General features: G+C 42.5%; 1 protein-coding gene across 1 annotated transcript; it reads left to right on the top strand.

The window, feature by feature from the left end:
* The first annotated feature begins 318 nt into the window (after nucleotides 1-318).
* Nucleotides 319-10,401, top strand: neurl1b (neuralized E3 ubiquitin protein ligase 1B). Its single transcript, XM_010752072.3, has 6 exons — nucleotides 319-606; nucleotides 4,806-5,050; nucleotides 5,135-5,468; nucleotides 7,551-8,288; nucleotides 9,044-9,169; nucleotides 9,523-10,401. The coding sequence occupies exons 1-6, from the start codon at nucleotides 576-578 to the stop codon at nucleotides 9,768-9,770; spliced, it is 1,722 nt and encodes a 573-aa protein (XP_010750374.1). The 5' UTR covers nucleotides 319-575; the 3' UTR covers nucleotides 9,771-10,401.
* Nucleotides 10,402-18,137: the final 7,736 nt, after the last annotated feature.

Below are 18,137 nucleotides of genomic sequence, written 5' to 3'. Positions count from 1 at the left end.
TATTTTGTGTGTGTGTGTTTTAACCCGTTCAGGATGATACTCAACACAATCAATGATCTTGTTGATCATTTTTACTGTTATCAAAGTTGGCACCATGCTGTCTTCCCCTGACCCCTTCTATATGTAAATGTGCTGTCAAACTGTCCTCCTTCCTTCAGATTACACATCAGATGTTTGTCCTATAGGCTACACAGTCATCAGGCTTCATCACAGGCTTTGAGTGAATAATTAGATTAATTATTCAAAGGCTCTGTGATGTACTTGAGGAGGGAATTGGGGGGGGATCTCTGCTTACTGTGTCTTTAAAGTCGTGCAGACGAGAGCCTATACTAAAGAAAGGAGGGGGCTGCTGTGCGCCAGTTGGAGGTGTCTGCCTGTCGCAGCGGTTTGGGGTTTGACATTAAGAAGAGCGTGTCCATGCTTCAGCGAGGAGATACAGCGCGTTTTGAAGGCGCTGATACTCACATTGAACTGGTTCCAGGCAGATACTCATCAGACCGAGGATCCACGGATGGACAGAGAAATATTGCAATCGGAATTAACTTGTCAGCCGGTGCGAGGAATTTCTGGATATAATGGGGAATACGACACCTAAACCCTTAATAGGTGAGGCTTGTTTATTTTTTAATGTGTCATTCTTCACGAGGCTTGCAATGCACAAAAGCGAAGCAATGTCTGCGTGTGCTTTATATCCAGAGATACACACATGGCCAGTCCTTAATTCCTCTACTTGCGCTGCGTGGAGAGACGCGCTCCCCATCACGGGGGAGCTGAGCGTGATTCTCAGGGAGCGCTCCAGCAGCAGCAGCAGCACCCTTTGTCTTCAAATGCACTTTTTTTGAAAACCTAAAATTTAAAGAGTTATGATCAGTCATGTAGCCTTATAACACAAAGAGGGCAGGGGGATGGAAAGGACGACAATTTAACTAGGTGATGATCATGATAAGGCAAACAGAGCCACCACAAGTCATTAATATTTTTGGGGGGAAGCTCTTTTGTAACTATATAGATCATATCCCAGTAAACACGTCATACACGCAGTGAAGATGTAGATGATTTGACTGACTGCAACAAATGAACACATGAAATGACCACAGCCATGTTTCCTCAGGTTCCGCTTTTTCACTTTCACCAGACTTGGCTCACAGCTTCCTTTTTATTCATATATATATGTGTATATTTATTATATGTGCAATTTTTTTGCCATATGCAACGTTTTAATAGAAACAGCAGCCAAGTCACACATGAATCACAAAACAAGTGCCTCATAAAATAATAAGAAAAACATAAATAACGTATCTTTACTAAAAAAACTGAATGAACACAACACAAAATAGGACAATGCTCTACTAAATACATGCAACTACCTGCTAATATCATGCATTTATCCAAAGTCTCAATGCTGTCTGATATAAAGAACAATCTCAAGTGATTGCCACTGAATTATTCCTGTATGAGCCTTGATTGTCAGCCCCGTTTTTACATAAAGCTGTCATTACGAGCTCTCAGACTGTCACTTTTCGAACCACTTTGTCATGACACCTAAAGCACATTAGTTCATAATCAGTTCCCCATATCACTTTGATTTAATGTCTGTCACACTCCCACGCCCCCTTCACCCCCTCAACAGACCAACTCAGCGGCTAAATGATGTGGTTACTGCCACCAGAGCCAGCTGACGTAGGGTTTGGACTGAGAACAGTTAGTCACAGAGGAGCAGGAGCAGCTTAGGTCCTATTGCTTGCACTGTATGGTATCAATTAACATGGAATTAATAGAGTATCTGTGTTAGAGATGTGCACAATATATGAGAAAGTAGGTGTTCCCTTCTTGTTACACTGACTCATGTTGCAGGCCATAATGCCAGATGTGAACAGAGGAGCAACTGATGTCATTGAGGTGTTTTTATGAGGGAATTTATGTTTGCAACTTCCAGAAACAGAAATGTGACAAAACACGCCGTGGAATTTCTTTAAAATTCACAGAAGCACATGTTTTGCTCAGGGAAGGAGTTACAGTATGACGAACACACACAGCCTGGAGATATGAGAGAATAAAGAGCCTGATCATCTTGTGGCCAAAGATAACTCTGATGAATGCACATTATCAGTTTTACATTTCGAAAAGCTCTCCTTGGCACAGCAGAAGTGTGTCTTGTGAAGTCTTATGATAGTATTTATTTATGCTTTTTTTCTTACTTCATTACCATTAGCCAACTGCTTCTATCTAAAAGTAATTGAGCCACATGAGGTAGCGGATATGAGACTTGTGACTGAACTTTGCATGAAAACCACGTTTATGCTCAGCTGCCTGAACCGGTCTCTGCCTGTTACCATAGTAATTTTAGCCCGTCTCATCAATTTACAGTCGGAAAAATCAAGAGACGTATGTCTGGCACTCACCTATCTTTTGCTGTTCTCATGATTTTAAGGGGTCCATCGAGCAAGTAGTCCTAAAAAAAGGTCACATGATGGAGGTGGGGGAGAATTTTAATAGTCCAACGTCACCTTGCGCCTCACGATGAGGAAAATACAGTAAGAAGTCAGAGTAGTTATCCATCGCTGACTTTTGACCTAGCAACAGTGTTTTCCTCTTATGCATTAACGTTACACTGGAGTCAAGCTACATGTCCAGTTTTGCAAGATAAATACACAGTGATCTTTGAAAGACCCAGAAGATTATTTAAAACCACTTATCCTCCAAGACTCTTACAACTATCTGGTGTTTTAAGTTTACCTGTTTCTTAACTATATCTATTTAGGAACCCGGAAATTACATATACATTCTTATTTTATGTGCAACAGAAAGGTTCATTTTGTTATTTTAATGTAAAGAAACATCAATATAGACAAATATAAGAGATAATAAACTTATTTAAAGGTCTCAAAACCATCGTTTTTCTTCACTAAAACTCATTGTGTCCTCGAGGTCTAACAAATGCATTTCCCTCCTAATAAAGCATTTGCAGAGCAGATTTTTTAAAATCTGGCATTGTAAACACCAATGCTTACTTTGTCGCAGTCTTCTCATTCACTACCTTTGTCGGCATATTGCTGCATTTTCCGGCTCCTTATTGCCCCCTGTAGACCAGTGAAACCATTCACCCGCGTACACATGTGCGTCCTCATGCAACCCATTCATATAACAACTGCTCCACAGCGCTACCAGAGGCCAAAACCTCCAAAGGATTTTTTTTGGTTTTTAAATTTGGTTCATATCGTACAAATAAGCAAAGATGTCTTTTTTGGCTACCATCTTTGTTTGGATTCGCCGTAACTTGGAAAACAGGTTGAAAAATCTTTATTTGTTTTGCTGGATGGAAATGTTCTTCCCCCAGATGGTTTTAAAGTTTTTGATGATTCTTGAAATGCCTACATAACAGGAGGAAGATTGCGGGCTATTGACTTGAATGTAATGTTATTCCACGAGAGGCACAAACTGGGGCTAACACTGACAGTGAGCCGTCCCTCACTGCATGACCTGTTGTGCTATGCCTTTCATCTAATAATGGCAAGTGTCTATATCAGTCTTCAATGCAGGTCCTTTAACTGCAGAGTGACAGTACATCACTCTGTCAGCGAGGCAGTTGAGCTCTAGACCTATAGGATAACCCTCAACAGCAAAGTATGTTTCAAAAACCAAATTCCCAGAGTAGAAAGTAAAGTCGCACCCGCACATCATTTGAGATGTTACAGATGTTCGTGCTGCTGCTTCATAGTTTAGAATATAATCAGTGATAATGTCTAATTTAGGAAATGTACTGTGGAACATTTCACTGAGTTATTGTCTTTACACCAGATCACAGTGAATTTTAAACAGAAATGTAATCACTCTGGAGGAGAATAAAAACATTGCCTCCCTTTGAATATTGGATTTCAGTCAGTCCATACCATAAACACACATCTACAGCTTTAATTTGATTTAATATTAAACCCAAACAACCTCAAGTCTCTATTAAGCCAACGCTCTGTTTGCCCTGTAGGATTTCTGATCCGTATTAATTTGTTGTTTTTTTTAATGCTCATGAATAAATTCCCAAGTAGGTCATTGACTCCTGAAGATGAGATCAAAATTAAGCCTTTTTATTTGGGTGTTGTGTGTTTTTTTTACTGCCTATGTGATTCTGTGTGATTCAATCTCCACTTCTGAAGATAGTTGCTGAGGAATGAAAGAGGCTATTCAGGGTTTGTTTATGCTTCAGGCCAAGGGCGTGTAGCCCATAAATAAGAGGAAGACTTATCGTCTCTGTCGTAGACTTTCTGTAGATTGTTATGTTTTCTCTCTCCCTGTGTTGCCACTAATATTAGCACTGCTCAACTCTTTGTTGATTTTACACAAGCAAGATGCTCTTTTTTTTATGTTTCCTAGTGATATATGCACATGGCTTTTGTCTAAATTTACCTGGTTTTATTTCTGTGATATAAATGTCCCATATGGATGTGGTAAGTGGACTGATTTGGGACAGAGTTTGCCTTTTTATACTGTAAATGTGGGTTACATGCTAAAAGAGACTGTTTAATGTACTTGTTGAGGGGAACAGAGAGGCTTCATAGTGTCAGTGTGGGAAAGGAAGCGTGTGAGACTGTGGTCTCCTTTACATAACTGGCCTCTGCCCTCTAAAACAACTGCCATGGACCACTTGCAAACAAATTGTGTGCTGATACACACACACACACACACACACACACACATTTTTCCAACAGCTGGTGTCGCTAACATTGCTGTTTTGACCCGGGACACACAAAAGCAAATCTGCTGTTCAGATCCCATGTTGATCATTTTGTGCTATATTATTGCACCCGCAGATTCGACTCTGCAACCACGCCCAGTGGCCAACAGGCAGTACTACACCCTGCCGAACAATGGTGCAGGTGTGGAGAGGAGAACGTCTGCTCCTCCGGTCAGCGTCAACGTGGAGTCGCCCCGCTTTCATCCCCATGCCAAAGGCAAGAACATCAGGCTGGATGGGCAGCTTCGCCGTGCCACGCGTAAGAACAGCTTCTGTAATGGCATCACTTTCAGCCACAGGCCTGTCCACCTCTATGAGAAGGTTTGTTTTTTTTACTAACTCTACTTTTAACAGCTAGACATTCAAAGGATAAATGTTGAGTTTTAATTCATGCCGTTAATTCAGGTGCGTCTTCGTCTGACTGGTGTGCACACTGGCTGGAGTGGAGCTCTACGCTTTGGTTTCACCAGTTTGGACCCCAGCGAATTGGTCGCTACAGACATCCCCAAGTACGCCTGTCCGGACCTGGTGACACGGCCTGGCTACTGGGCCAAAGCTCTCCCTGAGAGACTGGCCTTGAAAGACAACGTGCTGTCATTCTGGGCTGATCGCCATGGAAGAGTTTTCTACAGCATCAATGAAGGAGAGCCCATTCTCTTCCACTGTGGGCTCAGCATCGGCTGTCCACTCTGGGCCATCATAGATATCTATGGCATCACTCAGGAGGTCACACTGCTAGGTAAGCATTTTATAATGTAGTTTACTCTGTGAAAACACTAATACTTATTGTTTTTTTTATGATTGCACCCGAGAGAGGAAAGCAGAAGCTGACTCATATATTCAAAAGGGAAGTGAGAGGAACACATTTCACAACTGACTGGTCATGAGTTTGTACACAATCCATCATTACACCTCATATACAGCCAGCAAAGTATTGAGTAATGGATATTTTTTGACTGGAGACGGATTTAGGAGTCAGCTAGAAAGACAGGTATTTTGACCATGGCTTTGACAACCCTGGAACCTCACAAACTTATTTTTATAGTGTCAACACATTCACAGCTAATTTAAGCAGCTTCGGGGAGCAGCTGTGCAGTGAAGCTCTTCAGCAGCCGAGGCCAACATAGTAGTTGGAGTAGGTAGAAGTGTCTGCGGCAGCTGTGTGTGGCAAAACTAGTTAATTTAGAAGACCAGAACTGTAGCACGCCAGGATAAAACAAGATCTGGACCATGAATCTCAATCCATTCCAGAACTTTTCACTCCTAATCTCGCCCCCTGCCTCTTTAACACTCTCTTACTGTCACTTTCCCGCGCTTTGGCACTTTCTCCCTCTTCCATCACCCTCTCTGCCGTGGTTCATGTGCTTCTCGTAGTCACTGGGTGTGTTTATCTTCAATCTTACGGGAGCCATGGCCATGTTTGGTCAATGCGGCAGATCCCAGGAGCTTTGGTGAGGGGCCAGTGCACTCAACTGCTCCAGCATCACTAGAAATAGTAGTAAAGGAATGTACCATAAGTCAAAGGGGGACTACGAACGCCAGACTTGTTTATATCAGCCCCTCGTATACAGAGAAATTCAACTGTGCTTTGAACGCAGCGCTGCCACGCTGAACGCGCAGCAGTTTAGAGAGCTCGTGTGGAGAAAGGAAATGAAATAGGGACGTAAATATACCGATGACAGTCAAATAAACAGCTGGCTGACAGCTTATTTGTACTTCACAACAAACATCACAACAAGAGCGGCGTGCAAAGGGCTCTCGGTGTAGATGCTTATTCTAGCACTGTTATTGATAACTGGGAGTGTCCATCAACATGTATGGTCCAATACAGCAAACGGACAAGAATTAAATAGCACTGTTTATAAATATATACAGTTTGCAGAAGCGTCAAGTCATAAATAGTATGTCATGGAAACATGTGTGACATACACACAGAAACATCCTTACATCCACGATATTAAAGGTATTAAAGAAGATATTAATGTGCTAGAGATGCAATAATTCATCCATTAGTCGACAGAAAATTAAGTCAGAACAATCACAATGGGCGGCGGTAGTCTGTAGGGATTTGGCTTGGGAGGCTGGTTGAAGAACCAAAGTACAAAAGGTGGACTTGTAGCTGGAGAGGTGCCAGTTCACCTCTTGGACACTGTCTGAGGCGCCGCTCTGTGAGGCTGCCCCATTACTCCCCACATATACATGTCTATGAGCCCTTTGTGTGTGTATGTGTGGTTGTATTTCGGGTTAAAAATGCATATAAGGAACTGAGTTTATCCTTGAGGGATCAATAAAGTATCTATTCTTGATTATTAATTAATTGTTTATCCTTGGACTATAGACTAAAAGAACATAAAATGCCAAATGTGCTTTTGTCCAGCTTCTTAAATGTGAATATTTACTGGTTGTTTTCATCTGCTATGACAATAAACTGAATAAAGATATTCATTTTATTGAACAGTTATTCAGTTTATTAAACTGAATAAAGATATTCAGTTTATCGTCATAGCAGATGGAGACAACCAGCAAATATTCACATTTAAGAAGCTGGACAAGAGCACATTTGGCAGGTTTCGAACTGCTGATCTGACATAAAGGAAATGTTTAAAGAATCATTAGTAGCAGCCCTTATCAAGAAAAGAGGCTACAATAACACATGCAGATAGGATCTCAGCCTTAATTGCCCTTCCTCAGATATCATGGTATGAAAATGGTTCTGGAGAAAAAGAGCAAAAACAAGGGAAATGACCTGAATTGACTTGGGACAGATCATACGATATAACGTCCAAGTCACATAACTGTTTGTCCATATTGTCCATTACAGAAAGCACATTTGCTGAGAGTGTGGGATCCAGCTGCCTCAGCGCAGCCCGTCTGAGTGCCTATCTGCCTCAGAGTAGCCACGACTCAGCCAATTACAGCAACAATCAACTGGAGAACAACCAGGCTGCTGCTGCCAAGATGGCCAACCTCCAGCTCAATAACTACACTCAGCTCATCCCCTGCTGCTCATCCACCTCCTCCTCCACGCCATCCTCGTCTGCCTCCACTGGATTCACTGTCCCGAGGGTGGTCCGGGGACTTCCATCCCCGCTGGACAATGACTTGCACTTTCACCCGATCCGTGGCTCTGATGTAATACTCTCTGCAGATCGCTCGGCCGCCTGCATCCATTTTCTAGACAGCAGTCGGACTCTGGTGTTCAGTGACCGGCCGCTTCACATTGGTGAGACTTTGTACGTGGAAGTCGGCCATCTGGGCCTGCCCTACTTTGGGGCACTGTTGTTTGGTTTGACATCCTGTGACCCTGCTAGTCTGCACGCCGGGGACTTGCCGGCAGACCCCGAGGTTCTCCTGGACCGTAAAGAGTACTGGGTGGTTCACCGGGGCTTTCCCATGCCTTGTTCTGGAGACATTCTCAGCTTCACTCTGCTTCCCAGCGGAGAGGTGCACCATGGGGTGAATGGAGTAGGACGTGGCCGGCTGCTCTGCGTGGACTCTTCTCAGGTCCTGTGGGCCTTTTTCACCCTGCATGGGGCTGTCAACAGACTCAGGATACTAGGTGAGTGTATAGCAACACAGAGAGGCGATAGTATGTACCAAAACACCCAAATTCCTTAGACCTTACAGTTTTTTTGTGGAGCTATTGTAGTGATGAGACTGTTTTTGCCATCTTGCAACACATAAAATACCCATAAAAAATTCAACACCTGGAAAAGATTTGATACCACTCTCACATTTGTCTGTGAAATAAGGCTACAGTTGGCAGCCGGTTAGCTCGCACTTGCCACAAAACTGACAATCAAAGCTCTAGGCTAGTTGTTTCCCTTTGTTTCTAGTCTTTGTGCTAGGCTAAGCTTAGTGGCTGCTCACAGGAGCTTTATATTTAACGGTCAGAACATTCGGCACTTTCCAAGAAAGCGCACGTCCCAAAATGTCAAACTGATGAATACTCAAAAAGGACATGCTCTTTAATTTTCATCATTGTTGAGTCTAAGCAGCCCGTGCAATTCATTTTTTCCCAGACCAGAGGAATGCAGTTGAGTAGTGTGACCTATCTGTCCTATTCCCACTACTCCCACATAAACTCCCATCAGCTCCGACCCAATTTTCAAGAGTTTCTGATCCAACAACATAATGTTCAGACAGAAGCAAGTAAAGCAAAATCAGTCTATGGAACTCCAGCGTCACACTCACAGTTCATGGACACTAACTTAGAGTTAAATATACACTTTCTCCTGAATACCACCTTTAAAGGCTGTACATGAGTTTAATTATCTGGGCTTTGTTTATGTGTATTTATCTTTTGTGACACAGGAACACTGCAGTCCAGTCCTCCCTCTACATCCCCCAGCACTTCTCAGAGCAGCAGTCCAGATGACAGTGACTCAGACCTGGCCTTCAGTGTCAACAGATCCTCCTCTGCATCTGAATCCTCTCTGGGTAGGTTACAAAAATGTCGACAGCATGTATGTAGAAACCCTCAGGAGGTCACAGCAGGAAGGATCTTGTGGTGTAGGAGGGTGTAGTCATGGGAAAAAAAAGGTTTGTTTTACTCTGTTATGTGGTGGTTTTTTTTTTTTCATTGTTAAGATATACCGTCATGGTACGTACTAGAGCTTCAATGATTAGTCGATTAATTGAAGAGCTGACCGAGAAAAAATTAATTTGCAACCACTTATCCAAACGTAGTGTATTTAGATTTTAGTGAAATGAACATTTGAAACTCTGAGAAGAAGAGTTATCTGTGTACGTGCATCCACATGATCCACATGTTTTCCTCTTTTTCCTCTTAGTGACTGCTCCCAGCTCCCCACTCAGTCCTCCGGTCTCTCCCACTCTCACTGCCTCAGAACTGCCCCCTGCTGGGAAAAATGGAGAATGCACCGTTTGCTTTGACCAGGAGGTGGACACGGTCATCTACACCTGTGGACACATGTGTCTGTGCAACGACTGCGGGCTGAAGCTGAAGAGACAGATCAATGCGTGCTGTCCAATATGCAGGAGGCCTATCAAAGATGTAATCAAGACATATCGGCCGTGACCGTCCAGATGTTTAAACAGGTGCTGTGACTTCCACTGCTGGACGCCACCTGTGTCCAAATTCTCAGGCTTGGCACGGATCCTTGGCCCCGACTGAAGATTAGCCACACCAGACATAATTGTGCCTATATTACCATTTTATATGGGTAAATCACTTCTGGAGTAAGACCAAGCGCTTCATACGCAGAACTGTGATGAAGCTCATCTTGATACAAAGACATATGATACGTGAGCTCCTATATTTTGGCTAAGAAAGAAGAGATGATTCACGTGCTCGTGTTTTGTATTTTCCATGTGATGTCACATGTATTTACTGAGCAGAAAAGCCTGCTGTGAATAGTTTGTCCTTACCTTCATTGACCTAGATTTTATGTGTGCTTCAGCAGAATATGCGGACCGTAGTCTACGACTTCTAGTGCCTTAGATTTGTCACATAGTGTGTCCAAGTAATTATGCTTACAATCCTAGCCATATTTTCAATGTACAGTACTGAAAGCGTTACAGATAGAAAGGTGTAGCTGTAAGTGGTAAAAAAAATTGTAAATGTATGAGATGTGTGTTCAGTGGCGTGCTTTAAGAATGAAGAATCTGGTTTTGCACATTGTGAGGTTAATAAAAGTGGACAAGTGTGATTGAAATGTGTGTACTTTAAATATTAATTAAATTTCAATAAGACTGACACAACTCTGAAAGTTCACTTTTAAAAAAAAATGTACATAAACTGCATCACAGTCACACACAGTCTTCTAATAAAGAGTAAATAGGTTCAAGATATACAACATTTATTTATTTTTTTTCTATTTTATCTAGAGTTTGATAAACAGGTTAATATTATTATTATTATCGTTATGGCTGTTAACAATAAATACTGTTTAAAACATTTAAATAAGTGTTAAAATAATATTTTTAGGGAAAATATTAAACATTGCTGATAACACTAAAATACTTTTTATTCTGGCATATGAGCCAACTGTTTTTCTTTTGATAAAATTTCTTAGTGATACAATAATCCTTGCCAAATTAAGGACTGTGCTTTATTTTAGTCTATATTCCATTCTTTGAAATGTAATTTTGCTCATGTGGTGAAGAACATATGATACGATATGATCAAATGCTCCACAGCAGCTACTACACTGATCATGAGGCGAGACTGTTTTGTCATTTACCGACATGGATGAGAGCTCTCAAATTTAAATCTCTACATATTTTAATGGCATGAAAACTCCATAATCCAGTGATATGATAGAAAGATCCAGACAACACTAAATATCCTGTATGTACAGGCAGGATATAGACCTTTTTGACGGGCTACAACAGAAATGACCTGTCACAGCAGGGAGAGCACAGGTGAAACAAATTTCGTTAACGATGCCAGTGCCATTAAGTGTCCTACAAAGCCATGCCAGCTATTTTTAATATTATGAATTATACTCAGCACGTCTTACTTTTTTAATCTTGCCAGCCTTGTAACATTGTAAAAGGTGAGCACACGTTGAAATATTTATCAGGGGACTCAACGTGACCTCAGTGGGATGCTAATATTTCTCTGGCTCTGTCGGGTAGTATTTGTGTTCTTCCCCCTTTTTGTTTGAAAAATCAGCTAATAAATATTATAAGTATATAAAGAGCTAGATGTTTTTTTCTCAGAGGTTGATAGAGCCCAAACAGAGCTGCATGACTTTGGATTTATATGATTTTTCTGGCCAAGTGTTTGCTGTGTAAACGGGTTAACTATTTAACTCTATCTAACTCATAGCCTAGACTCTGAGTTTCTGTTAGCTTATTGCTAGCTCTCAGGACCGTGGTCAGGACCATGGTGTTACCTTTCAAAACCGGGAGCCCCGTGACAGAGTCCATAGATATGTCTGACCACGGTCTGGAGGGGATGGGCAGAGGTTGCAGGAGTCCCATGCGTGACCCGGAGGACGTCTTGTTGCGAGCACAGACCGAAATGCCTCGATGTACTCCCGGACCCCCAACTCCATAGATGGCCACTAGAACTGTTGGGAGATGGCGAACATGGTTCTTCGGACTCCCGGATGGCAAGTGAGCAGCGAGGTGTGAGCCCAATGAATTACCTGTGGGCGCAAATCAACAGGAGCAAACAAACGATGCTCTGGGCACACACTAGTTGGGGGCGTGTCACCATTCGCTTGCTTCACCTCTTGTTCTATCTGCCAAGTAACCACTCCAACCACACGTTTCAGTGGGAGGATGGGTTCTGGTTCCTTGGTGGCAGGCTTGGGGTCGTAGATTTGAACAGGGCGTCTGGTTTGACATTCCGGGACCCCGGCCTGTAAGACAATGTAAAGCAAAAACGGTTAAAAAACAATGCCCATCTGGCCTGGCGTGAATTTAGTCTCTTGGCTTGTTTGATATATTCAAGATTCTTGTGGTCCGTCCACACAATGAACGGATGCTGTGCCCGCTCCAGCCAGTGTCTCCACTCCTCAAAGGCGATCTTGACCGCCAGCAGCTCCCGGTTGCCGACATCATTGTTCCGCTCTGCTTTAGACAACCGCTGTGACAAGAACGCGCAGGGATGCATTTTTCCATCCTGCTCTGACCGTTGAGAGAGGACCGCCCCGATCCCTTTGTTGGAGGCGTCTAGCTCAACCACAAACTGTCGCTGAAGGTCTGGCATGGTGAGGATGGGGGCCAAGGTAAAGCGACGCTTAAGGGTCTGGAAGGCTGTCTCGGCCTCTGGAGCCCAGTGGAAACGCACCTGAGAGGAGGTAAGAGCATGGAGAGGGGTGGCTATTGCGCTAAAACCTTTGATGAACCGCCTGTAAAAGTTAGCGAAACCGAGGAACTGCTGAACCTTTTTGCGGCCATCAGGTGTGGGCCACTCTGTGACAGCGCTAATTTTAGCTGGGTCCATCTACACTCTTCCAGGAGCTACAATGAAGCCCAGGAAGGAGACGGTGTCAGCATGGAATTCACTTTTCTGCTTCGACGTAGAGATTGTTTTCTAACAGTCTTTCTAGTACTCTGGTTACATGGTCTCGGTGTGTGTCAAGTACCTCATTAATCTTTCCTTGGAACACAGCAGGCGCGTTGGTTAATCCAAAAGGCATGACCAGGTACTCATAATGACCGCTTGGGGTATTAATTATAATGACCCTGTTTTACACTCGTCTCCCTCCCTTATTCTAATTAGATGGTAAGAATTGCGAAGGTCTAGCTTGGTGAACACCTTGGCCTGCTGGTGCTGGTCAAACACGGAAGACATGAGAGGAAGTGGGTACCGATTCTTTATAGTAACGTCATTGAGAGGACTGTAGTCTATGCAAGGTCTTAGGGACCCGTCCTTCTTGCCCACAAAAAAGAAGCTGGCACCTGCTGGTGATGATGAAGGACGGATCAACCCTGCCCTCAGTGAGGTCGAGATGTACTCCCGCATGGCCTCCCTGGCCCAGAAACGGAATACAGGCGGCCTTTAGGAATGGTGGAGCCTGGAATCGGTTCAATAGCACAGTCAGAGGGCCGATGTGGAGGGAGAGCCATGGCTTTTGTCTTACTAAATACCTCTCGAAGGCGGTGGTAGCAGGAAGGCACGGAGCTCAGGTCCGGGTACTCTGAGTCTGAGGCAGAATTGGCAGAGGCAAGGTTAGCCACAGTTACTTCCCTCCCCTGAGTTGGGATGTCGAGGCAGTCATTAACACAGTCCTCCCCCCACCCCATAATTTCTCCCGTTCACATGGGGGTTGTGGCGATACAGCCATGGCTGTCCCAAAAATCAGTGTATGAGAGGGTGACTTGAATAAATAAAGGCGTATGTGTTCTTTATGCCCCTCGATGAAGAGCAGCTGCTCAACCTGACCATGGGGCCAGAGTGTACGGTCAGACCTAGACTTAAGGAGGACTCAGATGCAGATGAATGACCCACTGGGCAGAACTTCATTTGAATAACTCCAACACTGAGTGACAAAAGAACAGACTATAAAAATTATTCTAGAGTCGAAAATAAAGATACGTCTACAGGAATATATTCTACAAAACAAAACCACTCCAAAGAGGGAAGAAAACTTAAAAGCAAAGAGGAAAAAGTCAACAGACAATCACTCCACAAAAGGGAGGACAAAAACTAAGGCTGCTATAAAACAACAACCATAAACTATGAAATTTACAACCAAAAATCACTCACGTGGAGGCAAAAAACTACAGGCATTTACAACCAAAAATCACTCACGTGGAGGCAAAAAACTACAGGCACACGTTAACGAGGGGAAGCAAGGTAGATCAAGGTCTGTGGAAAAGACTGGCTGGGGTGAATGACTAGAACGAAACACTGCGGCACAAGACAAAGGGAGACACAGACAATATAGACACAGGGTAATGGGGAACAGGTGGAAACAATCAGGGTGGGGAAGACAATCAGACCGGTGACACATGACCTGAAACGAGAGGAGAGTTATCTTTCAAAATAAAACAGGAAATGACAAGACAAACTTTAACTTTAATTTACCCCTTTACTTTACCCCTTTAATTTAGTGGCAAATGAACACAAAAGCAAGCTAAACTTCGTCACACACTACTAACTCACACATAAGCCCAACTGTGCTGCCAATATGTTTTGCTGCAGTTTCACAGGCACGAGCACACGCAACATGTTTGAAATCTTGAGATACATAAAAGTTGATTTCAGTCTGATCTTGCAACTTTCCGATTCAGACCGACTGATCTGTGGTGTAAGTTGAAAGACGGAAAATAAAAAGGAAAAGGATGTCTGACAGCAAAGTAAAGCACAGAAAATATTCTAAACATAGCATACGTTTAAACAGATATTTATTCTTTGGTGCTGGACCTTTTTTATGTGGTTAAAATTTTGATCTGACCCTGTCCACAACAGCGCTTCTGCTTCTGCGCAACATTACCTTTCTTCTCCTGACCACGTTCTACTGTACGTAATACACTGACTCTGGAAAGGTACCATATACAACTCTACTTCAAAGTACCCAAGCTATCCTTTTAGGGATGTAATATGACTGGTTAGTTTGCTAACAATGAATGATTCATTATGTTTTGGCCAGCACTAGTGCAGCCCCCTAATTAATTAGTAAGTTCTGAGAAAAGTCCAATGAAAGAAAGTTCAGTGTTCAGCCTCATCGCACAGTCTCCATACAGTAAATTGGACTATCTACAGGATTTATTGAAAGTATAATGAACATTGAAATGAAGCTCCATATGTGACTCTTGACACTCCATACATCTGTGACTGTCACGCAGTCATGTAGCATTTCTCAGCACAAACATCATGGAAGAAATACAAACTTGCTAACGTACCTCCTTAAGAATAATAACTTTAAACAGAAAATGGAGTCCAATGACAAGGTCTTCTTTCTTCTGCTCGTGCCCTGAGAAGCCTGTTTGATCGAGCTGCAGTGTGCCGTGGACACATGTGACATGGGACGGCCCGAGGAGAAAACATGTCACCGCTCTCAGAAAGCAAATTACACTTGTAATGTACTTGTCTGCATTGTGATTAATGGCAGTGCGACTGGACTTTTTGACAAATGCGCCTCTGTTGTAATCATGAGCCTACATTTCCTGAAGATCCATATTAAAAATATCAAATATTCCTGGGGCTTTCAGTAAAGTTATTTTTTTTAACCGCACAAGTTAACTTGTGTAACTATTATCACACAGCCAGTGCCTTTTATGAATAGAAACACCACAGTTAACTTAACAGCTTAATGTTAAAGACACCATATAAGAATTTGTTTGAGTCTGGGGTTGCGTTATCAAAAAGACAAAAAGTATTACACAATACTGCCCACCCAGGCAAGCTTACAACAACCCACCACCGTTTCTTTGAACTGTCTTTCAATAGATTTTCAACAAAGTAACATGCTGTGAATCACTGCTGAGCTGACAATGATGTCGTCACCAGCGGTGTTGTGCAAGAACATGCATGAAAAGAGTGCCATTTATTGAACATGTTTTTTGGTGAACTGAATGTATCCGATTTGACCCCCACAAGAGAGAAGTCAATTAAAACAAGAAAAACTGAGTACACAAGGAAACTATGCCGAATGGAATAAAAGTTGCATTTTCTTTTTCTGTTGTTATGTTGGTGCACCACTTCAGAGGGAGGAAACCAGACTGTGGAAAGACTCATTAAGTGAATGATTAATCATTAGCCAAGGGTAACCCGACCACGACCCAACAGCTGCAAAGTTCCTCCATCCAAGTCAAACTCACCATTTTGAAAAGAAATAAATGTGAATTGTTCATTTTAATCTTTGCAAACTGAACTTTGAGCTCGCTCTTGTTTAGCGTGAATTTCACCTGTTGATTGCGATAGAAACTGTTGTTTTTTCGATGTGTCTGATACTTGGAGGTTACTCATGCTCAAATCAGCGGAGATGGTAAATGTAGTCAACTGACGCAACGGGAAAAGCTGACTTCTCTTGGTTGTGGAGCCGTGGCAGCAATGCCCACTAAGGTAAGTCAGTTAATTGGTGCTAATCAAAGATAACTAGCATTGCCAAGCAATTTAATATCTCCTGTTTGATTTCTTTTTCATGCGTAGCTATACTATAACCACCGAGCTCCAAGCTGAACTAGCCTGTCGTTTCTGTTTTATTTGACACAAACTACCCCACTGTATGTGTCAAACAAGAAGCACTAGAAGAAGAAAAAGATCTTGCAGCTATTTCCTGGTCACACACTAAAGAGTTCATTGCTGACTGAACATGCACGTAGAACTTAGCAAATATTCCCTCGAGCCTAACAACTAAGCTACATGAAAATTGCCGAATGAGAGATTTATTGTGATTGTGGTAAATTTCTTCCTCTGCTACTTGCGTCATCCTTTATGTTTATTGTTGGTAATTCGGGCTTGTATGTCTTATGAACTACATTAATAATGAGCATTACTCTATACACACACACACACACACACACACACACACACAAACATTTGTATCCACACCCCTGATTGTGGCAGACAGATTCAAAGACCATGTATGTCTTCGTGCCACACCAAAAACACTACAAAACACACGAGTGACCACAGCAACCAAACTCAAACATGTTTTCTTCACATTAAAGATGCCATCTATATTAAATAGAGCTGCAATTGTTAATTGATTGACATAAAATGAACTAACATGTAATCATTTTGTTTACTGTGCCCCTCTATGATTATTAACTGAATATATTTGGGTACTGTTGAGCCATTTGTGGTCCCAACGGCAAAAAATTGCTGTTGGGCCCTTGTACAGTGCACACACAGAAGACTATAGATATGCAGCTGTGCAAAGAAACCAACCAGTAACCTTTGCTCCAGGTTTTCTGTATGGCACTTGATTTGTTTAATGAGGAAAATGGATTATTGAGCAATATAAGAATACAAAAGAACCACACAGAACCAAGGCTGCAATTATTTAATAGGGCAGAACACAGTTGATTTTTTACTTTAGTGGTGCAAACGTACTAAAATTTGTAACTAATCAAATGCAGCTAACAAACAGTTGGAAACAGGATAAAGTGCCTTGGTTTGGACAAAACATTTGAAGATGCCTCTTTAGGCTTAAGGACATTTTGCAGATCAAACCATTAATCCGGAAAATCAATAATGAAAACATTCATTTATCCCAGCCCTAATTCCAAGAATATGACTTCAGTGTAGCTTCCAGTCCCCCCAGACATCATGACTTTGAACGCCAGCTGGTTCAACCGGAAAAAAACCAGAAACACATAAAGGACTTGTTCAGTTTTAGCTGGTTAGCTCCAGGCCAATTATTTCAGAAGTGCTTCATATAACACCAGTGATGCACAATTTATAATAAACCTTTATTTAATACATGAATGCACAATGACCCGTTGAGTTTTTGTTTTTTGCAAGAGTCTCTATTGGACACATGAAGGCGCCATTTCCATGCACATGGAAAGGAGAGCCTCCTTTGTTTTAATGAAGATCAGTGAGACACCTGACAAGTTTTTAATGGCTGCTGTCGTAAACCCTCACAATTTAAAATTAGATCCGGTCTTCTGCGGAAACCTCTCTTCAGATTCAGGTTGGATGATGTGGTGTTTTTAATGACACAGGTACAGTAAAGAGCGTCAGCGCGCACAGATTGGTCAGTAGATTTATGGTTTTGAAACAGCACGCAATAATAACTGACAGGTTTCTGATTAACGCTTCAATGTACCTGGCTGCAGAGAGAATTGAACATATAATCTTTATCGATGTCCTTGGAAGCCATCTCAGGACTCACCGCCGTCTCTCCACATCCTCGCATTTCCATTACGCACAGGGGAGCGCTCACATGCCTTCTGATCGAGCCCTCCTGGCAGAATGGAGCAGCGCGCAGGAAGAGCTTTGGTGACTCATGAGGACCAAACGGAGGACGGCGGTGAA

This window comes from Larimichthys crocea, chromosome I, assembly GCF_000972845.2.
Source record: "Larimichthys crocea isolate SSNF chromosome I, L_crocea_2.0, whole genome shotgun sequence".
NCBI classification, from domain to species: domain Eukaryota; kingdom Metazoa; phylum Chordata; class Actinopteri; family Sciaenidae; genus Larimichthys; species Larimichthys crocea.
This window is presented reverse-complemented; position numbering and strand designations above follow the sequence as displayed.